The sequence below is a fragment of the Sorex fumeus genome, unplaced genomic scaffold, assembly GCF_029834395.1.
Source record: "Sorex fumeus unplaced genomic scaffold, SorFum_2.1 ptg000151l, whole genome shotgun sequence".
NCBI classification, from domain to species: domain Eukaryota; kingdom Metazoa; phylum Chordata; class Mammalia; order Eulipotyphla; family Soricidae; genus Sorex; species Sorex fumeus.
The window spans coordinates 3901281-3927110 of record NW_026606208.1 but is presented as its reverse complement, the minus strand read 5'-3'; the positions used below and the strand labels follow the sequence as shown (position 1 = coordinate 3927110).

The following is a 25830-nucleotide window of genomic DNA, read 5'->3' as shown; positions in this document are numbered from 1 at the left end:
GTTTAAACTGAGATCTCATGGTGCCAGCTAGATGGAAAAAGGCAGAGAGCTTTTCTGGCTTAGGGCGCTGGAATGTGCAAAGGCCCTGGGGTTGGAGGTAGCATGAAAGAGACAAGAGTGACTGTGCTATATTGGGGCAGACCGCCGAGTCAGGGAGAAAAGCTTTGCCCTTAGGTAATTCTATGTGATCATCTATTTTAATTTTAACTTTTTAAAATTAATTTATTTTGGTTTGGGGGTCACACCAGGCTGTGCACAGGGTTTACTTCTGCCAGTGCTTGGTGTGTGTGGGGGGGGGGCGGCATATGGGATACTAGGAATCAAACCGGGGTTGGCTGTGTGCAAGGCGAACACCCGACCCACTGTACCATCACTCAACCCCTATATATTACTTTTATAAACAATAACACTGTCCTCCCGTTGTTCATCAACTTGCTTGAGCGGGCCCAGTAACGTCTCCATTTTGAGACTTGTTGTTACTGTGTTTGGCATACAGAATACATCACGGGGAACTTGCCAGGCTTTGCCGTGCGGGCGAGATACTCTCGGTAGCTTGCTGGGCTCTCCGAGAAGGACGGGGGAATCGAACCGGGCTCGGCCGGGCTAGCTGCACGCAAGGCAAACGCCCTATCGCTGTGCTATCGCTCCAGCCATTACTTTTATAGTAGGAATTTATTTCCGTGTCCTCCGAGAGATGCAGGGGGCTCCTCTCTTGGACAGCTGCACATCCACGACAGACAGGCAGCAGGGGAAAATGTTCATTTGAATTTGTGCTCAGCTGAAGACCAATTCATCATTTAGTCCCTGGATTGATGAGGCACTTTCCCTCCAGTAAAGGCAGGGAAACATTGGCGGGCAGTTTACAGGGCTGGGCCCAAACCAATTTGAGCAGCAAGCTCTGCGGGCGGTATAAGCGCTTCGTTTTGCCTGGACCCGTCTACACGGACCCCCAGTCTGCACGGACCCCACAGCGTAAGCTCTTCTGTCTGCATGGACCCGCAGAGTGTAAGAGCAGTCTGCACGGGCCCTAGAGTGTAAGCTCTCCTGTATGCAGGGATGGACCCTGCAGGGTAAGCTCCAGTCTCCATGCAGACCCTGCCGTGTAATCTCTCCTGTTTGCAGGGACCCTCAGCGTAAGCTCTCCCATCTGCACGAACCCCTCGATGTAATCATGCCTGTTTGCACAGACCCGCCCTGTAAGCTCCCGTCTGCATGACCTCGACTTCATTCCTTAAGTCAGGTCGGGTTGAAGGAGCCACAGATCTACCTGAAAAGTGTAGTCTTTGTGGATGCGCCTTTTTTGTATTTGTTTTGGGGCCACGCCCAGCAAAGCTCAGGGGTTATTTCTGGCTCTACACTCAGGAACCACTCCCGGCGGTGCTCAGGGGACCAGAAGGGATGTTGATGATCGAACCCAGGCGCGCCCCGCCCTCTGTTCAATCTTTCCCACACCACAGGGTCACTTTTTAATTGCCCGTCCCAATTTTGTTCTTTTTCTCTTTTGTACTTTGTCTTTTGTACTTCAGTTTTGGCCTTTTGTACTTAAAATGCTTTGAGTTTTGTTTCTTGGGTCACACCTGCAGTCTTAGCGGCCTCTCCCAGCTCTGTGCTTGGGGGTCACTTCCACCAGTGTCCAGGGAACCGTGGCAGGTTGGGGGTTGAACTGGGGTGGCCACACGCGAGGCATACGCATCTTCGCCCCAGCCTCCCTCTGTGATGGGAAAATGTGCACTCGTGCGGAGGTCTCAACCCTTCCCTTCCTCGGTTTGTGATGAGCACGGTTCGTGCTCGCGTGCTGGTGGGGTGCATAACCTCGGTGGCCGTATCACGCACACACGGTTAGGGTGTCCCAGAGCTCACATGCTTGGTTGTGAGGGGTCCCAGAGTGCTCCTGCTCCCACTTGCAAGGCAGATGCTGTCCTGCCGTGGGGAGCCTCCCTGGATTCCCATTGTCATAATTTATCAATACTTTCCCTTTTATTTTTAATTCCTTTTTTTTTTTTTTTTTTGCTTTTTGGATCACACCCAGCAATGCTCAGGGATTACTCCTGGCTCTGCACTCAGGAATTGCTCCTGGCGGTGCTTGGGTGACCATGGGATGCTGGGAATCGAACCCGGGTCGGACGCATGCAAGGCAAACGCCCTACCCGCTGTGCTATTGCTCCAGTCCCAATACTTTCCCTCTTAAAGAAACTTATTTTTTGTTTGGTGGTGTGTAGTGGGTGCGGTGGCAGGCAGCAGCTGTGCTCAGTGTGGATTGTGGCTTACATCAGGGGTCATGCCAGCTTCATCTCCTTGCTTTGGAGACCCTAGGCCATGAGGTGTGCAGTGACCCCCTGTACTTTTTGTTGTGGTGTTTATTTTTGTTTGGGGGGGCCACACCTGGCCATGATCAGGGATCACTCCTGGTGGGACTTGAGGGTGGAGGTGCCAGGGATCAAACATGGGTTGGTCCGTGTGCAAGGCAGGCACCCTGAACGCGGCACCATCACCCCGGCCCTTCGGCCCAGATCTTAATTATTTTAAAGGAGTTTTGTCCCAGAGGGGGCTGTCAGGGGCTGAAAATGATGTTCTCGTGTCTAGGTCACGGGTGGCTCGAGTGGGATTGGAAAGTGCATCGCGATCGAGTGCTACAAGCAAGGCGCCTTCATCACGCTGGTGGCGCGGAATGAGGTGAGTCTTCCCGGAGCGCGGTGCCCTCTCGGCGGGCAGAGCCTCCGCAAAACGCGTGCGCCCAAGTGCTTCCACATCTTTGCTGGAAATCTCTCACATCTCTGCCTGGAGGTGTAGTTCCTGAACTGTCAGTTACTGCTCGTAATCAGGGCAGAAACTTCTCAGTCCAAGTCAGGTGAGCACTGCAAATAGATGTTTAGTGCCAGCAACTACTTGGTGACGTTGTAGACGCTGCTAATAAAAAAAAAATTTTTTTTTTAAGTGTTTGGGCCACACCCAAAGACTCTAGACCTTTGCTCTGTGCTCAAGAGTGATGATGTTGCTCGGAGCCCCAGATGTGGTGCCCAGAATTGGTTCGGGGTGGCCTCATGCCAAGCACGTGTCTTAACCCCTGGGCTAGCTCGCCAGCCCCTGTTGTTTTTGTTTTGGGCCACACCCAGCGATGCTCAGGGGTCACTCCTGGCTTTGTGCTCGCTCAGGAATCACTCCTGGTGGTGCTTAGTAGACCATACGGGGTGTCAGGAATCGAACCTGGGTTGGCCACATGCAAGGCAAGTGCCTACCTGCTTTATTATCTGTCAAACCCTGCAAACCCTTTATTTTATTGTTTTTCTTTCTGGGTCACTCGGGGGGTGGGGGTGGGGCACCATTTTTGCCCTCCCTCCCCGCGAAGCGTGTCCTGCAGCCCTGATTATTATCTGCAGCCCTGTCTCCCAGACCCTGAACTCAGTTTTCAGAAAAGGGTCACAACATCGAAAAAGAAACCTTATACCCTCTGCTCCCGTTCTGTGCTGTCTCCCTTTCGCCCCCCACACCCCCTGCAGTCCCCTCAGTGCCATTGTCAGCATGCATTGGTGTGGCATGCTGTGGGCCACGAGGCAGAGGAGGCCAGTAGGGGCACTGGGGATTACCCCGCCTCCCACACATACAGCCCAGACCTCTGACATGCTTGAAATCTGCCGTGGAATCTCCTTGCCTCTGGCCACCAGGCCACATCATGCCTTTCTGCAGTTAACAAGACTCAAGTTTTTCTTGTTTTCCTCTTGCCATCGTTGCCTTCAGGACCCAGACCCAGGGGACTGCCATGGCTCCCCCTGCTCTGTGGCCAAGGGCCCTGGATGGCTGCACCCCCGGCACAGTGCTGGGGAGACTTTGGGGGTGAGGGCACTGAGGGACGGGGAGGAAGAGGTGGGCAGGCCCATGTGGTGTCGGTGCCCGTATGCAAAGGCAGGCTGGAGTGTGCCGACCCGGGGCCGGGGGCCAAGGCCCAGCAGGCCCCGGCAGACGGGCAGATGCAACCGAGGCCCAGAGGTCAGCCTGGATGCCCAACATTTCTTTCCCACTCGGAGGCGGAGGCAACATTCAACCCCGAATCCTCCCACTGTGCCATTGAAATGTGTTGACGCCACCTACTGCGAGTGAACACACAACTGGGAGGAAACGGCGGTGTCTTGTGGGACTTCATTCCTGGCATGGATGAGGGGAGGGTGCTCGCGGCTCCCTTGGGACTCCCAGAGCTGCCCAGGAAGGAGCCGACAAGCCTTCCAACCTCGGGAGCGTCTTTCCCCTCTCTGATGGAATTCCGAGTCTGATTGTGGCCAAACCAACTTGTGTCTGTCTTTATGGCTGGGACTCTGTATTTTATTTTGTTAATATTTTTCTTTATTTTGAATGTCTAGTATAAGAAAAATACCATTTATAAATTATCACTCTTGGCATTACAAATGTACCTGGTATTCCAGGTACTTCTTTTTTTTTTTTTTTAATTTTTATTAGTGAAATACCATGAGGTACAGTTGTAGACTTACAAATTTTTGTGCTTGGGTTTCAGTTATACAATGTAGGAGTACCCATCCCTCCACCAGTGCCTGTTCTCCACCACCACGGATCCCAGTATCCCTCCCACCCCCATCCACCCCCCAAAGGGACTCTTTTTTTTTGTCACCACGTACCCGTGTTTCAAAATTGGACTCATCTTCCAGGAGATCAGTGGCCTGTGTCTTCTCTAGCCACGGGTTGTATTTGAACCACAGCTTTTAGAAGGAACAAAGACGAGTCAGCCCATCTCTGGCATCTTGAGAATGAAATTGGAGATCTTGGAGGAAATAGTTTGTTATGGAGAGGGTTTGCTTTTCTGAAGGCTCTTAGTATAAGTAACAAGGTATAGTTTGAAGCAAAAGCTCAGATTTTCTGCATAGGAATTTTCACTCTATGGGCTTTCGTAGCCGGGGGGTGGGGGGTGAGGTGGGAGTGGGGGTGGGAGTAGGTGGAAGCTTATGGAAGCTTCTGGAAGCTTCTGGACCTCACATGCTCCACAAGATTTGGATCTCTCCTCCTCCATGTGATGGTCCTTGTCCATGTCCCAACTGAATAATGTCAGGGCAAGACGGTTCTCACAGGATGAGCTGGCCAGCTCACTCTTTTTCACTGGGATTTGGGGGTCATTTTCTTTTTCTCTTAGCCTTTCTCTGGGATGCGTTTTTCCCCCCCTTTCCTATTCTCTTTATTAATATATGACTGATAGGAGATTTTCGTGGTGAACACAGCTTCCCTGTAGCACCATATACAAAACCTAACCCCAGATTCGATCGTGTTCACTTCACAACTCTGTGAACTAAAAACAAACCAAGGCAAAACCTAACATTGGAATCAGGCACTTCAGGAACTTGTTTGGCCACTTGGCATTTTCTAGATCCTCTGCCCTGTTGGCTCCGTTCCACGGTATTACCGCCAACGTTTCACAGAGCCTGGTTGTATGAACCAGTCGTATCAATTAAGCGCAGAATCAAGGAAAGAATAACAGCGGCAGAGGTGTCTTAACACGCCAGACCCTGCCTCTGTTTAGGAGGATGGAAGATTCTGCCCCCGGTGCACTTAAAATCCTGCTCTCGGCCATCTCTTCACCTGCTCGCCAGCTGCCTTTTCTCTCGTAGGCCGTTGCTCACTGCTCGGTAGGTCCATCTCGTGTGTTCTGCAGAGGAATAAATGCGCAAATGATTGCCTGTTCTCACCCTTCTAGAAGACAAGCGACCAAATAAACAATCTCCAGAACTAACTGTTCCTTATTGCTTCTAGGACAAGCTGCTCCAAGCAAAGAAAGAGATTGAAAAGCACTCTATTAATAATAAACAGGTAACATCCCTTGTCTTCTGCATAGGTTGTTTGTACAAATCTGTCTGCAGAGTCGTATTAAGGGGGGAAAGAGCTCACTTAAGCTGTGGTCAGTAAAATAATGAAATAACCATGCTTTACTAGACACTGGTTTTATTTCATTGGTTGCAGAACTTAAGGGGAAGAAGATCTAAAAATGTATGTATATAAATATATATATATATTTTTAAATTTTTTGGTCATACCTGGCAATGCATAGGGGTTACTCCTGGCTCATGCACTCAAGAATTACTCCTGCCGGTGCTCAGGGGACCATATGGGATGTTGGAAATCGAACCTGGGTCGGCCACATGCAAGGCAAATGCCCTACCCACTGTGCTATTGCACCAGTCCCTATATGTATTTTTGGTCTTGGATTTTTTTTGGATGAGTAAAATGGCATGTTGTAATAAAATATAATAACATTAATAATCACACGTTTCTCACTCTGCATCAGAAATAAATTTCAGGGTTCCTGAAATTCTCTCCAAGTTTCTATCAGCCTCATCCACACATTTCATTCTTTTCTTTTCTTTCTTTCTTTTTTTCTTTTTTTTTTTTTATGTAGGAGAACTACTATTTATTCAGCCACTGATTAGGCTGATTGAATTGGGCATGAACTCCACTCATTCTTTTCTTGCTTGGACTACACTTGGAAGTACATTGGGTTATTCTTGACATCGTGCCTTGCGGGGGTCGTGAGGTGCCAGTGATTGAAAGCGGGGGTCTCACATACAGAGCATTGCTGCAGCCCTTTGAATCATGTCTCATCGCCCCCACATTCTGAGAGGTAGCCCCTTCAACCCGGATTCGGTGCTAATACCTTTGCTGTTCATCTGACCATCTTCAGGCTTAGGACCGAGTATGTCTTGTTTACTTTTTGAATTTTGTGGCACATTTTTTTAAAAATAATTGTGAGATAGCATTCACATGTGAGGCTATTCCGTGGTTTAAAGTGTGCAGTTCACTGGTGCCCCGTCTGCCCCCTGTACACAGTGTTCCTGGACTCAGTGTGAACATTATTGTAATCCAGGAACTTCCCTACCTGTCCCTCCGTGCCCTGCCAGCCCTTGACAATCACTGATTTATTATCTGGCCTAGAGATTGGATAACTGTAGTGCATTCTTACCCAACTTGATTGTGTCACTCATTTTGGTGGTGGAATGCCGGGGATTGAACCCAGACCGGCTGCAAATGCCCTCCCTACTGTACTACTGCTCGGGCCCCAATCATGAGTTGTTTTGATTTTTCCTTCTGGATAATGTTTTTACTTCTTTTTTTTTCTTTTGGATCACACCCAGCGATACTCAGGGGTCACTCCTGGCTCTGCATTCAGGAATTACTACTGGCGGTGCTTGGCAGACCATATGGGATGCCGGAGGTCGAACCCGGGTTGGCCATGTGCAAAGCAAACGCCCCACCCACTGTGCTATCTCTCCGCCCCCTGGATAATGTTTTTAAATGCTAGGCTTGGGCATCAGGCATAGGAATGTTCTGGGCTCCTGGGAAGAGAAAAGCGGAAAGGTGAAGAAACCCACAGCCTTAGGATCTGAGTCGTAGGTGGTAAGACTTATCCCATGCAAATGCCTGAGGACACAGCCCTTTTTCAAACATAACCTGGAGGAATGTTAGGCTGCATTAGTGGTGGTTTGGTCCCACACATCACTGGGCAGGAAAGACATGTAGGGAAGGATGCAAGAATTATGCTATTTTCAGATACTCTTTTTGTACAGTATTCAATAATTTACTAGAAGTAATTTTTTTTAGTCCTTTGAGACCCACATATTCCTGACACCCACATAACCCATGAGCATTGCTGTGTATGGCTCCCCCAAAAATTAAAAAAAAAAAAGCGGAAAAAAAAAACTAGCTCATGATTTGTTCTGATTCCTGTTACTTTGTATTTCACAAATTTCTATCAAAATAAGCCCCCAAATGCATGCTTTTTGCCTGGCCTTCCTTCCTTTCCTATTTTCTTCCTTCCTCCCTCCCTCCCTCCCCTTCCCTTCCCTTTCTCCTTCCCTTTCTTCCTTCTCCCTTCCTCCCTCCCTTCCTTTCTTCCTTCCTTCCTTCCTTTCTATCTTTCCTTCCTCCTCCCTCTCCTTCCTCCTTCCCTTTCCTTCCCTTCCCTCCCTCTCTCCCTCCCTTCCTCCCTTCCGCCCTCCTTCCTTCCTTCCTCCTTCCCTCCTTCCTTCCATCTCTTAAGTCCTTCCTTCTCTTCTTCTCAAAGACTACATGAAGTTGTTTTCTATGAAAAACGCAGGCAAGCTCTTCCGCTATCGTTCCTGTGTATCCTAGCACAGGGCAGTGGGTGCTGGGCTCAGCTTGGCTGACCGCGCCTCTAGAGAGCCTGTGAATGGCCACCCCAGTCCAAATTCAGGGAGGCCGAGCAGACCTCCAAGAGAACCAAGTGTGACTTGACTCTCTGCTCAGCTCAGACAGCCAAGATGTACCCTTGGCCTTGAAAGATTGTGTTTCTCACCCAGCCTCCATGTAGGGTGGCTTCTACAAGGTGCTATTGTTAGCTGGTATCTTCGGTCCACTACAAGAAGGCCTTGAGAACATTCAGAGCCCAGTGCTTCAAGAGGGCTATTCTTTTTTTTTTTTTTAATGAATCATCGTGAGATACATTTACAGAATTACAAACTTTAATGATTGTGTTTCAGTCAAACAGTGTTCAAGTACCCATCCCTCCACCAGTGCCCATTCTCTACCACCAATATTCCCAGTATCCCTCCCCCCACCCCCACCCCATACCACCTCCTTCTTCCTCTGTGGCAGGCATAATCCCTGTCCTATTGGGTGTTATGGTTTGCAATACAATGTCCTATTTAGTGTATGGTTTGCAATACAGGTTACAAGCATCCGTCATGTTTGGTCCATAGTCTACTTTCAGCACACATCTACTATCCAGAGCGATCCCTCCGTCATTTATTTAGTGCTCCTCTCTCCATCCCAGCTACCTTTTCCCCCAGTGTATGAGATCAGCTCTCAAGCCGTGGGGCAGTCAAGGGGGGCATTCTTTAAAAACCTGATGACCCAAGTGGTGGTTGTCACTCTTCTTAACATGAATATGAGGTTTTAGTAACCGGGGTTCAGTTTCTGTACAGGAAATCAGATTTATTGCGAGAGTGTAAGCCAGTGGCTTTTTTTTTTCTTTTTGGGTCACACCTGGCGATGCACAGGGGTTACTCCTGGCTCTCCACTCAGGAGTTACTTCTGGCAGTGCTCAGGGAACCATATGGGATGCTGGGAATCGAACCCAGGTCAGCCGCGTGCAAGGCAAATGCCCTATCTGCTGTGCTATCTCTCCAGCCCCAGACCAGTGGCTTTTGAACAGATGCTGCATCTGAGAAACCAGCACCTGAGATCCAGATGCAGAATATTTTCATCAGCCCCCCCCCAAACCTGGACACAGGGGACCCCCATCTATTTTCTCTCACCATTAGCAGCCTTTAAGAAGAATGTTTTAGCTTTCTTTCCCCTTCTGTTTTCAGTTTTATTGAGATTTCATTGATAAAATAGAATTGGGGGTGGGGTGGGGGAAGAGATAAAAGGTGCTTGACTAGCATGTGGCCGAGCCCAGGTGGTGTCCTGACAAAAATGCCAGGTGTGGTCCCTGAACACAGAGCCAGGATTAGCCCTGAGCGGTCACGTATGCCCAAACTGCCCCCACCCCAAACAAAAACAATTTTTATGTTTTAAAGGGACAAAGCCATGATTTCATATCTGTGTGCGTTGTGAAATGTTTATTGATTCACATCACACACAGCTCGAGTTTCTTTTCTGTGGTGAGAACATTTAAGACCCAAGTGTCAAATTTCAAGTGTACACTGTGCTAGTATTAATGATATTAATGACTTGTACATTAGCTTCGCCAAATTTATTCATTTTACATCTGAAGGTGTGCCCCCTTTCACCACCATTTCTTTAAGCATTCTTTGTGTTTACTTAAGAGTTTTCTGCAGGGCCAAAACGGTAGTACAGCTGGTAGGGTGTTTGCCTTGCACGTGGCTGACCCTGGTTCGATCCCCAGCATCCCATATGGTCCCCTAAGCATCACCAGGAGCAATTCCTGAGTGCAAAACCAGGAGTAACTCCTGAGCATTGCCGGGTGTGACCCAAAAAGCTTAAAAAAAAAAAAGTTTTGTACAAAAACTGCCAGGAAAGTGAGACTTGACTGCCGGCTTTGTCAGCAGATTTCACTGTAATCTGTCCATCTGAAATCAGGTGCTTTATCAATTGGGAAGAATGCCTTTAATTAAAGAAAAAAAAATACTTTGAAATAGTTTCTGACAGCTTGACATCTGCATTAGCTTCTGTTCTTTCTCCAACAGGTGGTGCTTTGTATCTCAGTTGATGTATCGCAAGACTATAACCAAGTGGAGAATGTCATAAAGCAAGTAAGTGACAGGGCTAATGGCAGTGCCTTCACCCGCCGTTGGGTCGGTTCTCGCTGTTTTGCTCTGTGGCCTAGAATCGACCAGTGTTCATTATTTGTTCTGTTTTATAGATTGGGTTAACTCGTTAATATGGGACTTTGCCTTCCTCTTTCTTAATGCCCACTTCCTCCATTTGTTTCAGGCACAGGAGAAACTGGGCCCAGTGGACATGCTTGTAAATTGTGCCGGGATCGCCCTGGCAGGAAAATTTGAAGACCTTGAAGTTGGTACTTTTGAAGTAAGTAGGAATTTGGATTCTACTTGTCGAGGAGAAGCAGAATGGAGCTGGCATAAAGGGTCTGTGAATAAACCGTGTCAGATGCATGCGGTGCTCTGGAAGCCAAGAGGAAGACTGGAGGAAGGATTTTTCTAGAGCCTGGCTCGCCTGCCTTAAAGGTGTTCACAAAGGGCTAGAGAGATGGCGCTTAAGGCGGGTGCTGATGTGGCCCCTGGCACTGTCTGTGGTCCCCTGAGCCCTGCTGGGGCTCATTCCTGAGCACAGAACCAGTAGTCAGCCCTAAGCACGTATAGACAAGTCTCTGAGCATACTTCTCCAGTTGTAAAATGGTAGTGAAACCTCCGCGATATGCCAGATTTCACTGAGGGATGCCCTGACAGGAGCATGCTGTTAGCTCAGTGGTTCTAAATTTTGGTGCCAGGTGTCAGTATTAGCATCAGTGAAAAACTGAGATCGTGGAGGAGCAGAGTCTCTTGCTGTCCTTGGGTCAAGGTAAAAGTGTGAGGCACCGAGGCTGGAGCGATGGTGCAGTGGGGAGGGCGTTTGCCTTGCACACAGCTGACCACGTTCGAGCCCTGGCATCCCATAAGGCTCTCTGGGTACTGCCAAGAGTAATTCCTGAGAGCAGAGCCAGAAGAGGAGTAACTCCTAAGCATTGCCAGGTGTGGCTCGAAAAACAAACAGACAAAAAAAAATAACGAGGAACGTGGCTGGGGAGCAAGTTCCCGTGGTAGCGCACACGGCTCGCATGTGCCAGGGTTGTGTTCTATACCCAGAACATGGCTGGGGCACCCCTGGCTCCCCAAGCACCGCTGAGTGTGACCCTCGGGACCTCTTGTGTGCCAGCCAGGAGTGACCCTTAGTAAAAGTATAGAATCAGGAACCAAAATATGAAACAATAAATAAAGGTATTTGATTTGAGATTATTAAAATTATTTTTGAATTTTCTGTTTTCTTAGGCCGTACCTAGTAATGCACAGGGGTTACTCCTATTGATGCTGAAGGGACTACGGTATGCTATAGGATGGAACCCGGGTTGAGTACGTGCAAAGCAAGCACCCTACCTGCTGCACTATTCCTTCTGTCCCTCTTATTATTAATGCTTTTGTTGCTAAGATACAGGGGCCACACCTAGCAGTGCTCAGGGAAGGGGGTATCATTGGTGCAGGGATCAAATTGGGAGCCTTGAGCATCCTTGGCTTGAGCTCCGTCTACCACTAGAGCTGTCTCCCTGGCCCGAGATTGGATTATTATGTTCCAGCTGATTTTGCATCAACCATCTTTTCCGAAATGGTCTTTTGACAGTTAATTGTTGTAAAGACCTTTATTGGTCTTATATTTGTGTTTTATTGTGGTGATGGTTGTTTGTTGTTGAAGTGCTGGGGATTGAACCCCCAGGGCTTCACACATGCGTGGCAAGTGTTCTGGGTAATAGCTTTTGAAGCTTTCCTCTGCCAAGGTGAATAGCGTTCCCTTTGATTAAGAACAGAAGCATGGACTGGTGTGTCCATGTCTCACTGCAGGTGGACTGTGGTGAGTCACCATGACGTCTGAGGGGAGCTGGAGAGGTCCTCGTGTGGGTGGACGTGAATGGGGGGACCAGCTGGAGAGCCTCTGGATCTTTCTCGGCACCACATGAAGTTGATGGTTTTGGCTTGAATACCAGTTAGTGATGAGAGGGAGGCTTGGGGGATTAGTCCCACAGCTGTGGAAAGAATCTACGGGGAAGATAAAGGGAGTTGTCTAGGCATGAAGTGGTGAAGTCATAGACGTCAGAGGTGGCCAGGAAATGGGGAGAGCGGGTAAGAGAGCGAGGGAGAGAGATGGAGATGGGGAGCGAGCCTTTCCTCTCCCAGGTCCCTCGGTGCACTCCCGTCTCTGGATGGCTCCCATCCCGGGCCAGGTTCCAGCCACGTCCAGGAGTGGGTAGCCATCTGCACCTGTGAGAACACATGTTCCACATTCATATGTTTTCTTTTGTTTTTTTTTTTTTCCTTTGGTTTGGCTAAGAAGCAGGAATTATTGTGATGGGCGTGATGGGATGGGAAGGCTGGGTTGGGGAGCAGGGACTCAGGAGGGACAGCGCTGAGACTCTCGGGAGAGCTGTGCCCCCTGTCTGTCCAGAGGCCCCTGATCAGGAGTGTATGTGACCCCCACAGCCATCTGGGATGAGCCACTTTTCAGTCCCGCTGTCTTCAGAAGCATCTGCACTAAACTTGGTCAAGCCTCATTTCTTGGGCTGTGGAGCTTCTGGCCCAGTACAGAGCCTCAGTTCATGGTCCCTGTCTGGGACATGTGGTGCAGATGGACATGATGGCTTCACCAGTGTGGACCCTGGCTATTGTGAAAGGCACCTGCATATCGGTGAGACTGGGGCCAGCGTGAGCAGATATGAACGTTCACTGCAGAGGACTGTATCCAAGGTCCTTTAGAACAGCCCAGACAAGCCACAGGCCACTTGCTGTTTGCAGTCATTGTACCAGGGTCCCCAGGGCAGAAAGTACAGCTGGCTTAATTGGCTGTACCATATTGAAGCATTTTCTGAAGAAAAGAATCCATTTTGGGGCCTGGAAGTTGGTTCAAAGGGCTGAAACACATGTTTTGCATGTGGGAGGCAGGATTTGATCTCCAGCACTGTATGATTTCACGGCACTATATGGAATTACTCTGAAAGCAACCCAAAATGTCCATTTCCACTTCTAATGAATTTTCCCTTACTTTCCCTGCATCACTTCCTCTTCCTCCTCCTCCTCCTCCTCCTCCTCTTCCTCCTCCCTGTTGTTTTCATTTTATGGGAATTCACATGTACAGAAAATGCCACGCTCCCTGCTGAGGGAGCGCCTTGGGTCCTTGAGGCTCTCTGGGGAGAAGATGCCGGGAAATGTGCACCAGGCCTTCCCTGACTTTGACCTGACTGTCTTTGACTCTTGCTGGTTTTGCCTTGTGTCCTTTTACTGTCATAAGTCTTTTTAATTTTTAAATTTTGTATTTTTAAATTTAATTAAAGACCCATGATTTTCAAAGTTACTGATAGTTGAGTTTCAGGCATATAATATTTCATCACCAATCCCACCACCAGCATCAGCCATCTGCCAGTATCTCCTTATTCCATCCCATCCCCCACCCCCCACTGTCATAAATCTTAGTAATAAGTCTGTGGCCTGTGAGTCACCGAAAACTGAGGTAGTATTGGGGATTCCAACATACTTAATTTTTCTTGTAATGGTTCTCTTTATAGTTTCTTGGTGCTGGATCTGGTTACATACCTGTGAATGTTATTTTACATTTATTTATGTTTCAGTTTTTGTACCATACCTGGTTTGCTACATGTTTGGGAGTCACTCCTGGCAATACCCAGGGGACTGTGTGGTACTGGGGATTGAGCCCAGTATCCTGAATGCTAGCACAAGCCCAGCCTGTTGCACTATCTTCCCCATTGCTCTTTTAAATTTCTTACTTTCATTTTGTTCCTATAGATCTATTGAAACAAATAATTCTGTCTGTCCTCCTGTTGTTCATTGATTTGCTCGAGCGGGCCCAGTAAACGTCTCCATTGTGAGACTTCTTGTTACTGTGTTTGGCATATTGAATACTCTCGGTAGCTTGCCAGGCTCTCTGAGAGGGGTGGAGGAATCGAACCCGGCTCTGCTGGGCTGGCTGCGCGCAAGGCAAACGCCCTACCGCTGTGCTATTTATTTTTGGTCACAGCTGGCTGGTGGTGCTCAGAAATTACTCCTGGCTCTGCACTTAGGAATCACTCCTGAAAAGGCTCAGGGTACCATATGGAGATGTTAGGGATTGAATCCTGCTTGGCTGTATGCCAGGCAGACAACCCTACCCAGTGTACTGTCACTCTGACCCTATGTTGTCTTAACTCATGAGTGCATTCTTTGTCTCTATTAGATGTTCTTAAATTTCTTTCAACACTTTTTTTTTGTAACTTTCAATGCATGGCCTTGCATAGTATTTTGTTTCTTTGATAGTAGTCCACATAGTGAATTTATTTCACTTTAATTTCTGAGTGTTCACTACTAAATAGAAAAGTGTAATTGATTTTTGTGTTTTGATCTTGTAGTTTTGCTAAATGAGTCTATAATAGAAGTGCATATTGATTTCTGCATCCAAAGTCATGCATCTACAACATTTACTTCTTTCATTTCCGTCTGGTACCCTTGTGCATCCAGTGTGGTATTGTATAGAACGGCTGAGAGCAGAAATCCTTGTTTTATTCATCTTCCCTAAGATGAGAAAATTCAGACTTTGCCATAAAACTTGATAATAGCTTGTTTGTGTATGGTTGATCTCATTGTCAAGTTGAGGAAGTTCCCTTCAATTCCTAGTTGGCCAAGAGTTTTTATAAATAATGCCTATCATTTCAGTTGCTTTTTCTTCATCTCTTGGGATGATGTGAGAGTTCTTTTTTTGTTGGTTAATATGGTGAATTGCATTGATTCATTTCCAAATGTTAAACAACATTACTTTCCTGGGATAAATGCCACATGTTATAAATGATATGTGCTGTTATCATTTCTGTATTCTTTTGGGCTACTAATTATAAGTTTCTTTCTTTGTAATGTTATTTTCTGCTGGGGATTTAAGGGTGATGCTGGTCTCAAGAGCATGAGAAAGGGCGTATTCCCTGCTCTTGGGTATTATGAAAGAGTTTATTAGAACTGATGCTGCTCTTTCTTACATTATGGGTAGAATTCATCAACAACTTCCAAATTTTTCTTTGTGGAACAGTTTCTGGCTTTGATTCAATTTCTTTCATAGATGTGGGATTACATTTTCCCCTTCATTTTGAGTGAACTTTTGTAGCTTGTGTCTTTCAAGGAGTCTGTTCATTTAAGCCATTGAATTCACTGATATGACATTATTTCTCACTATCTTTTCAGAGCTCTCCCATAGAGTTTTAGTGATGTCACCTCTCATTCTTGAGGATTGTTTTTGTGTCCTTTCATTTCTCATCAGTATGTATAACTTACTGATTTTATTGATCTCAATAATCAGCTTTTGATTTTACTGATTTTTCTACTTATTTTATTATTTGTTTTATTCTACTCTATTTTAAATTTATTACCCTACTTTTTATTACTTTTTTTGGGGGGTGGGGATGCTCCCAGTGGTGCTCAGGGTTAATTCCTGGTTTTGTGCTAAGGAACCTCTCCTGCGGGCTCAAGAGACCATATGGGATGCCAGAGATTGAACCCAGGTCGGCTAAGTGCAAAGCAAGTGCCTTACCTGCTGTACTTGCTCCAGCCATCTTATAATTTATTTAACTAGATGCTGGGGCCATCAATTCAAGGCCTTTTTTCTTCTAATAAACACGTTTAATGCTTCAGATTTCCACCTAAGTCTTGCACTAGCAGCACCCCATGAAGTTTGATATGTTGTGTTTTTGTTTATTAGTTAAAACATTCTGTCATTTCCCTTCTCTGATTCTTGGGTTGTTGAGGTCTGTTGTTTGGTCTCCAGATATTTGAGTGATTTTCTGGAAATACTTGATTGAATTAATGTTTTGTTATTGACTCAGAGTTCCCCAATAAAGTATTTGGTTTTACATGCTTATGAAGCTAACATTGTATACTTTTAAATATCTAATCACTTTAATGAATGTGCCCTTAGATTTTCAAGTAGACACGTTACATTTTTAAATGTTCCCAATGTCAGGGGAAAATAGATCTTTGGTATCTGTGTAAGCTCTTGTTCATAATAAAATAAGAGTCGGCAGTTACTGAGAACTTATTGTGGGTTAGAACTGTTCGGCATTTAACATGTATTTCCTCTTCCAGTCATTGCTCAGGCCTTTGTGATAGTAACAATATTAACCTGAGTATTTGACTGTCTTTGCCTCATCAGATACAGGACATTATGACATTTTGGTCAACCACAAACTACATATGTGGCCTCAGATTCTTACAGCCTAGAATATCTTAGCTGTTGTAGTATTTCACACAAGCAGCAACTCAGTATGTGTCATGTTTATTGGACCTCTTGATAGCATAAATGTCCTTTTTGCTTTATATCATCCTCGCCATGGCCTGCAAGTGTTTACAGCCCTTGCAGATGTTGCCAGGAGGAGGCCACCAACAAGTGATTGCCCTGGAGACAAAAGGTGGTCAGGAAGGGGAAAGATAGAACAGTGATGGTTTCTGCTCTCCAGTCAGGCATGTCTCCTCATGCACTATATCTCCCATCTTGAAGAATAAAAACAGAGAAAATAGGAAAATATGAAAGGTTTTGCTTTATTAAAAGCAAGGAGAATGTCAAACTCCAGACAGGCCCCTGCCAGCTCTGAGAGACTTGCAGTGCCCTGGCTGAAGATCAGGCATCGAAATTCATCCCTCTCAGATCCATGATGCTCACAGCCCAAATGAGAAATCTTGTTTGTGACCTTGAATTTATTGCCATTCACTTTGTAATATGAAAAGGGTAAGTCTGTGATATAAAAGCAGATGGAAAAGTTTTAGATTAGGGTCAGGAAGATGGCTCAAACATCTACAATGCCTTGATCCTTGAGCACTGCCCCAAGCACCAAGCCTGGAGAAGTCTCTGTGCCCTGCCAGGTGGGTCCCCCGAAACCAAGAATGGAAAAAAATGCTTTAAATAAACTGACTATCACTTAATCACTTAACTTCCCGTTAGTCGTTGATTTGCTCGAGCGGGCGCCAGTAACGTCTCCATTTGTCCCTGTCCCGTGCTAGTGTAGCCCAATGGTATCTGTTCTCTCTGGGAACATGAAGAACCTCAAACCGATCGTTCATGATCTTGATGAAGTCTGACCATCTGGTAGGTGGGTGGCCACGCGGTCTTTTGACATCCCGTGGAATCCAGTTGTAACAACACTAGTCCAGCGGTCGTCTTTAAATCTCATTACGTGACCAACCATTCTGATTTTTGACACCTTGGCAAATGAGACAGCATCCCTGATTTTTGATTGTCGACGGATGTCGGAACTCCGGATTCTTTCTCTCATTTGAGTGAAACGTGATATTCCAAGCATAGCTCTTTCTATTCTTCTTTGGGAGACCTGAATAGCGTTCTCATCCTGTTTTTGTAGGGCCCACGTCTCTGAGGCATATGTTAATGCAGGAAGAACAATGGAATCAAAGAGATGTGCCCAGAGCCGGAGGTTCTTCGTCCTCTCAGCTATTTCTTCGACGTTCTTGAAGGCGTTCCAAGCCACTCTCTTCCTCCTGCGCAGCTCGGGTGCCAGGTCATTTGTCATGTTGACTTCTCGACCTAGGTACACATAGCTGTTGCATTCGGAGATGGTCGTTCCATTGAGAGCGAATGGGGCATCAGGAACAAGGCTGTTTCTCATAAACATTATCTTCGTAAGATTCAGCTGTAGTCCTACCTTTCCACACTCATGGTCAAAGTTGACCAGCATTTGTGCCGCTTGGCTGATGTTTGGTGTTATTAAAACAATGTCATCAGCAAAGCGGAGGTGGTGTAGTTGCCGACCATCAATCTTCACTCCCATTCCTTCCCATTCCAGTCATCGCATGACGTTCTCGAGGGTGGCACTGAAGAGTTTCGGTGAAATGGTATCACCCTGCCGAACCCTTCTTGACATCAATGATTACTTCTTTGTAGAATGGTGAGATCCTGGTAGTGAATCCGCAATACAGCTCACAGAGGATCCTGATGTATTGGGCTTGAATGCCCTGATTGGCTAGGGCTTCAATGACCGCTTCCATCTCAACAGAATCAAAGGCCTTCTTTAAATCAATGAATGTTAAACAGAGCAGCATCTTGAACTCCCGAGAAACCTCAATGAGCTTGGTTATCGTGTGGATATGGTTGATGGTGCTGAATCCTTTGTGGAACCCGGCATGCTCGCATGGTTGTCCTTCATCTAGTGTTCTACCAATCCTATTTAGGATGACTCGAGTGAACAACTTGTAGATGACAGACAATAGGCAGATCGGGTGATAGTTGCCAATGTTGTGGATGTCTCCCTTCTTGAATAGTAGTACGGTCCTGCTGGTTTTCCATTGGGACGGAACCTTGCATTCAGACAGGTAGCGTGTGAAGAGCCGAGCCAGTGTATTGATGAGTACTGACGGCAGGTTCTTCAGGTGTTCAGGTCTGACCTTGTCTGGGCCGGGTGCTGTTCGTTTCCTTACCTACGAAATGGCGTGTTGGATTTAGGAAGGGAGAACGTTGGGAACGACATATCCATCCTGTGGAATTTGGTATGTCGGCAAGTGGACATGGCTATCGAAGAGATTTGAGTAGAAGTCATGGATAATCTTCTCTATTGCCGTTCTGGAGGATGTGATGGATCCATCAGGATGTCGGAGGGCAGTCATCTTGGTCTTGTAGTTGGTAAAGGACAGGCGAGCGTTACGAATACTTTTCCCGGCTTCTGCCGCAACTGACTATAGAGGAAGATTACTTGCCAGAGTCAAGTTTCTCCACGGATGAACATTCCTTATCCTGTAAAGGACTTGATCCATAAGGAGGCTTGAAGGGACTTTGATCCATAAGGAGGCCCCATCAAGGCCAGGTTCCAAGGCATTAAGGACAGAGTACAGACTGGCTGGGCGGAATCTCTGTAGACTGGCCCTTCTGGAAGGCGGCCAGTGGCGAGGAGGAGGAGGAGGAGGAGGTGGAAGGCGGCGACAGCGATGAGCTCAGCCCGGGGCAGCCCCCAGGGCCCTGCCGCTACTCCCAGCTGCCTTTATTTTCTCGCCTTTTCTTTTCCCCCTTAACGAAGTCGTTTCCTAAATTTATAACTTCAAAAAACAAAATGAAACACAACAAACACGTTTAGCCCGAAGCCCGACAGCAAATAGGGAGCATACTGCTCGTCTATTCTGTCTCATTTTCTAGTCAACAAAATTAAAAAAAAAAAAAGAAAGAAAGAAATTCAAACCTTTAAAATAAATGTAGAGAATCAGGCTAGAAAGAAAACTAATTTTTTTTGGAGGGCGGGGGGGAGGGTCCTGTTGTCCAGTGCGTTTCTCCTTTATACTGGGCGTTCTCACACAGACACATACACACACACACACACACACACACACACAGTCCAAGGAGAGAGAGAGCGAGAGAGGTTTATAAAGTAGAAAGGTTAGAGTCAGCGAAGAGGAATTTATACCCCAAGTAAGGAAGATGGTTTGCTTGTTTGTTTGTTGTCTGTGGATTTGGCCGCTGCGTTGGCTCTGTGACTTCGGCTCGGTGACGGAATGGCGGCCGGAAGCCGCCCTCGCGAAGCCACATCTCACTTCCGGTGTCCCACTTCCGGCTTCCGGCGCCTCACTTCCGGCGTCCGGTCCCGTTGACATTGGCTCCTGGCTGGGGGTGTGGCAGTGCTCCTCCTCGGAGATATTCCCAGGCGCGAACCCCTGTTGCGTGGGGGCTGCCGAGGGTTGGCTCTGCGGCCTCGCCATGCACTTTTCACTGCAGACTGGCCGTGCCAGGGCTGCCCAGGTGGCCACCCCCCCCCCACCCTACCCCCACCCCCCAAGCAGGCCTCGGGCTCCCACTTGCATCGCCGCGGGGACCAGCTGCAGCAGCCGTGGGGACCAGCCTGGCGGGAAGCATCCCTGGCCCTGTGCCGTCCACTGCAGAAGGCCCTGGGCAAAGCTTGGCAATGCTGCCCTCGGGTGATGTCTTTTGTCCTCTCCATCCCCCTGCAGAGGCTGATCAGCGTCAACTATCTAGGCAGCGTGTACCCGAGCCGCGCCGTCATCGCCACCATGAAGGAGCGCCGCGTGGGCAGGATCGTCTTCGTGGCCTCGCAGGCTGGGCAGCTGGGCCTGTTCGGCTACACGGCCTACTCGCCCTCCAAGTTTGCACTCCGCGGATTGGCAGAGGCCTTGCAGATGGAGGTAAGCGCTGGAGGCAGCCCTACCCCTTGGCATGTGCATTTATGTAGGTGATGCACTGCCCCCCTGGGCTTGCAGTGTGGGGACTTGCACCTGGGGGCTACTAGGGGACCAAGTGGTGCCAGGGATCGATCCCAGGGAAGGCTCCTGCACGCAGGGCATTCGTTCTAGCTCTGTGAACTCTCTCCCCAGTTCAGTTTTAATTTATCTCTCTTTTTTTTGGGGGGGGGGCTCGCCTGGTGGTGCTTTTGGGCTACTTTTGGAGATGCTTGGGTCCCACTCTTGGTGGTGCTCAGGCATTTCTGGAAATGGAACCTGAGTCTTTGGCAAGCAAAGCATTTGCTCTGGTCCTCTGAGCTATCTTGATGGCCCTCACTTTTATTTTTATTCTTTTTCGCAATCCAAGGTATGCTCTTTTGTTTGTATTTTCTCTGCACATGTTGTATCAAATTAGAGAATTGAGGTTGACTCCACGCTGAGTCTGACATTGAGCGTTTTTCTAATAAAGATTATTATAATGAGGATTAAATGATTGCAAGGGTTCTGTTCTTAATTTAACTGCGCAGAGTACAGGTAATTCCTCCAGATACTGTTCTAACCCTCTGTGAGTATGCATAAGATTCAACAGACATTGGTTCATGGAGATGTGCCTTCAACCAAGAAACCCGCCCTTTATGACTAAATGTGGCAGTGATTGAGGGTGCATTGAGAGGAGAGTTTAAATCAGCTTCTCATTAGCTCTCGGCTTCTGGAGCAACCAGTTAAAGCCCCCTGTCTCAGACTTCCTTCAAGAGGTAGAACGAAAAAGATCCCTTGGTCCTCCTGCGGCTTCTCTTTCAATTCCAAGATCAGAGTCGAGTCTTTAAAAAACAATTTTTTTTTCACAGCAGAACATTTTGTGGAAGGTGTGGTTAGGATTAGTGTCAGGGTGAGTGTTTCCCATCTATTGCTGCATGGTTGTCACCCTGGGATGTATCTCGAGCATCACACCTTCCCGGCCCGAGTCAGCAGCTGCGAGAGGGAAGGTGTGATTCTTCCCATGGCAGCGCACGCAGCCCTGTACTGTGGTGGTCCAGCTTTTCCAAGCAGGGAATCTGGGAATCTTTGGGAATCTCAGAAGTTGTTGAATCTTTTCTGTATGGGCCAGAGTAAATCTTTTCGCCTTTGAGGGCCACATGGTGTCTTATGATGTCTCTCTGACCACTTGCATCTTCTGTGATCGTGGGGAGATGGCCCTTCACAACATGGGAGTGCGGGGGGCGCTGTGTTTCATCTGAACTTTGTGTTATAGGAAATAGGGTGGAGGAAATTAGCCTAGGGGAAGGGGTTGTAGGTGTGGGCGAATAAGTAAAGGGGTCGGGGGTCAGTTGGATAGAGACAGCTGGAAATGAGGATCAATAGTAGAGATCTTGAATTCTAACACCCTAAAGCCAGTGTTCCTGCAGTACCAGTTAATTCATTGTGATTAAAGAACGCAAAATATAACACCAAGCCCACAGCCAGAGAGCCAGCCTTGGCCCACAGGGTTTAGTTAAACGACCTTTGCTTTGGGGTAGCCCAGAAGTTCCCGTAGGCATGAGAAGAGGCCTGTTGTCGGGCGCGGGGGCCTTGGGACACAGGGCGGGATTGCTTGGAGGGTGAAGCTGGGTTCTAACAGCCCTGCTCCCTGTGGCTGGGCCACGTTAAGTGCTAAGAGTCTGGCTGTGTCCTGGGTCATGTGATTTACCTGCCCCCTACTCCCCTTTCCCTGCTGACCACCAGTTGGTCTCAGAGCGACCCCCCCCCTTTTTTTTGGTGGGGGGGAGTGCTCACCTGGCGATGCTCAGGGCTTACTCCTGGCTCTACATTCAGGATCACTCCTGGAAGAGCTCAGAGGACCATACGGGGTGGTAGGAATCAAACCTGGGCTGGCCATGTGCAGGGCAAACGCCCCCCCCCACCAGGTGCAGCCCGCCATCGGTCTCTCCCAGTTCTGCCTGGGACGGAAACACAAGGTCGTTTGCTTCTCTGTGGGCACCGTCACCTCCCCAAGGAAGCAGCCTCAAGCTTTCCCTTTTCTCAGCTCTGTGCTCTGCATCTCTGCCCCGACAGTCGGGTCTGTGAGGCTGATGGTGTTTCTTGGGTCGTTTCCCCTCGGAGAGGGCCCTGGGCGAGGGAGCACTTTGTTTCTCTGGCCACTTTGTCCAGGGGCGAGGCAGAGAGCTTGATGGTGGCCTCACGGGGATGAAATTTCCAGTGGCCCCGGCTTCCTGTTTTTGGCACTGGGTCTCGCCGGATCTCAGAGCAGAAATCACTCCGTTTGTCGGGTGCTGAGTGTCAGGCCTCACCCTGGTCTTGGAGCCCTGCTTGGAAAGGGGCGTTTGAGGCGGGACAGACCCACCCCTTGGAACTTTCTGTCCCTCAGTCTGGCTCTGCGAGTCACAGGCACAGGCACTGGGCGATGATGGTGATATCTGGGTGGCCTCATTTCCCAGCAGGCAGAACAGATGTCAACACGGGGGAGGAGGAAGGAGGGAGTTGCTAGTATGAACAGAGTCCCTGAGGCTCTGGGCGACAAGCGTGATTCACAGCCCGTGCCAGGCCCCGGCTTGCCGGCCCGTGCCTCTGGGCTCCCCTCGGAATGTCCACTCTGAGCACTGGTGGGAACAGCAAGGCTGGGCCACAGGCAGCAGACTTCGGAGGGGGGGGGACCCTCGTCCACCTCTGCTTGCTTTGTGACGTGTGCATGGGCTGGGGGGTGTTTCGAGTCCCACACAGCCCGGGGTCCTGGGAATGATGCCTCACAACACAGCTGCTGTCAAGTCCTTTGGCTATTTTTTTCTTTTAAAGTAAAGCAAGTTGGCTTTTATTGAAAGGTTTGTTTAGAAAGCTGCAAGGAATAGGTGTTCCAAGAGAACGCTGGCTTCTACAGATCTAGAATAGAAAAACGCTAAAAGAGCACTGTAAGAGAGAGCACAGGCTGGAATGACAAGCTCCTTTTTGGTTCATTGAGCACAGAACAGCTTTCTCTCCAGCCCCATCCCTAGGCCCGCTGAAGTAGGATCCTAGAAACACTTATGTACGAAGAGTCATTTTTGAAAGGATGCTTTGTTGGTGGGCTGGAGCAATAGCCCAGTGAGTAGGGTGTTTGCCTCGCACACGGCTGACCCGGCCAAACTGGGTTCGATTCCTCCGCCCCTCTCGGAGAGCCTGGCAAGCTACCGAGTGTGTCTCGCCCGCACAGCAAAACCTGGCAAGCTACCCATGATGTATTCAATATGCCAAACACAGTAACGATGGGGATGTTACTGGGCCCACATGAGCAAATCGATGAACAGTGGGAGGACAGTGCCACAGTGCTTTGTTGGCATTTTTTTCTTTCCTATTTTCCCCCAGTCTTGTAAGTGCAGATATTAAAATTTTTTTAAAGTTGTGGGTTTGGGGCTGGAGCGATATAGTACAGCAGGTAGGGCATTTGCCTCGCACATGGCCGATCCAGATTCGATTCCCAACATCCCATAGGGTCCCCTGAGCACCACCAGGCATAATTCCTAAGTCCAAAATCAGGAGTAACCCCTGTGTATCACCGGGTGTGACTCAAAAAGCAAAAATAAAAAAAGTTGTGGGTTTCTTTTTGGGGGGAGGCGGGTGCTGAGTGATAGTACAGCAGATAAGGCACGTGCCTTGCATGAGACCAGCTTGGGTTCAATCCCTGACACCCCATATTGTTCTCAAGCCCACCAGGAGTAAGTAGAAGGAAAGTAGGGGTCTTTCTTTCTCCTTCTCCACCTGACTATGTATGCTCCTCCCAACCTTCACCCCCACGCACCAAGTCATCATGACACCATGTGTGCGACTTGGAGCTGACACTCAGGGTAGAGGGTCCCTTTCACACGTCTGCTCCACCGTGTTTGTGTGTGTGTGTGTGTGAGGGGGGGGGGGAGAGGGAGAGATAGAGATCTCAGGATCACAGGGTAACAGGTGAGTTCTGAGCCACTGGACATCTCTGGTGGACGGACACATGATCCCAGCATGGGAGCTGGAGACGGAGGCTGAGTGGGAGGAGCAGAGGAGAGGCCAGGGAGGGCGTGGTGGCTGCGGGGAGCACCGTCTGCAGAAACGAGCAGAGCTGCAGTTTCCCTGGAAACTTTCCCCGCTGGGATGCTGGAGTCACGGAAAGGACAGGGTCATTGTAGTCCCGTGCCCCGGGCCTTCCTTCAGTTCCAAATGTCTCAGAAGGCTGTCGGCGCTGCCCATGTCACGGTCAGGGTGCTGGCCCTCGCAGAGTCCAGGGGGAGGGAGTCATTTGTGACTGTCGGGGGTGACCTTGGGAGAGCTGCTGGCACCTTCGGGAGCGCAGCCATGACCTTGGACGTGGAGTGCTCCCTTGACGCGCCCTCCGGACTTCGAAGCCTGGTCCTTCCTGGGAGCCCCGGCACCCTGGAATGTTCTCATCTGGGCAGCCAGCTTTAAGCTTCAAACAGGCGGCCTCAGGGACTCTTGGGAGCCTCGGGTGGCCCTGAGGACAAGGCAGTGGGAGGGCGTTTGTTTTTTAATGTCTCTTGGAGGCAGTATTCGGGAAGGACCCACTCCTCCACCTCGCGGGCCGACCCGGCTCACGGCTTTCCCAGCACCCCGGGCTTGGAAGCTGCTTGCCGGTGGATGTCGGCGGGTGCTCCCGCACCCTCAGCACCTCGCAGCCCCTCCCACAGGGACCCAGCCTTTGGCTCTCTCACCCTCGAGGTTGCTTGCCAGGACTCTTCCCCTCCTGTGCTCCTAGGATTGCTCCCAGCCCTTGGGAAGATGGGGGCAGGACCAGCCTGCATAGGCCAGAGACTGTTCTCACGCCCGCGAAGGTGAGGAGGGCTTCCAGGAAGGGGAGTGGTCTCCATGCAGAGTAGGGGTGAGGTTGTCTTCTCAGGAGGCGCTTGGCTGGTTGGACGGGGCTCACCCAGGGGGCGGTCCTGTTCTGTGGAAGAAGGCCCGCACCCCGGTGAGTCCACGCCTCCCATTCACACCTCTCGGGAGACAGAGACTTCTGGACCTGGACTTCGGCACTCATTCCATGTACGCCCCCTTTTTGTCTGAGAAATTTCTACCCAAACTTGGGTATGTTACCATGACAGGTAACAAATCGTAAGTCTTTAATCTTTGAAAGCACCTTTTTTTGTGATGCCAGCATTGAGTTCTGTGCTCCCCCCCCCCCCAGGTGGGGTTGCGGCCCGTAGTTTTAGGAAGTTGGGCTTGGGGCTTTAGCCTGGCATTCCCGGGAAAGGATGTGGGTGAAATCTGGGGTGTTTCAGAAGTGAAATCAACCTGTTTCAGGAGCTGGGCCGGAGCGATAGTATGTCGGGGAAAGGCTTTACCTTGCAGATTACGGACCTGGGTTCCGTCCCCAGCATCACATATGGTCCCCTGAGCACCCCTGGGTGTGGTGCCCCCCCCAACAAAACAACATAAATACCACCAATAGCAATAAGAAGAAGATGGGCTGAAGAGATTGTATATCAGA

At 48.9% G+C, this 25830-nt stretch overlaps 1 protein-coding gene and 1 pseudogene across 1 annotated transcript in view; one reads left to right on the top strand and one right to left on the bottom strand.

The window, feature by feature from the left end:
* Positions 1-25830, top strand: part of KDSR (3-ketodihydrosphingosine reductase) — a 41507-nt gene that overhangs the window by 4421 nt on the left and 11256 nt on the right. Inside the window, exons 2-6 of the mRNA XM_056106964.1 lie at positions 2584-2673; positions 5749-5805; positions 10161-10226; positions 10408-10503; positions 20151-20342. Of these exons, the coding sequence (XP_055962939.1) occupies positions 2584-2673; positions 5749-5805; positions 10161-10226; positions 10408-10503; positions 20151-20342 (501 nt within the window). The remainder of the gene's footprint in view (positions 1-2583; positions 2674-5748; positions 5806-10160; positions 10227-10407; positions 10504-20150; positions 20343-25830) is intronic.
* LOC130016324 (uncharacterized) lies at positions 12914-13028 on the bottom strand (annotated as a pseudogene).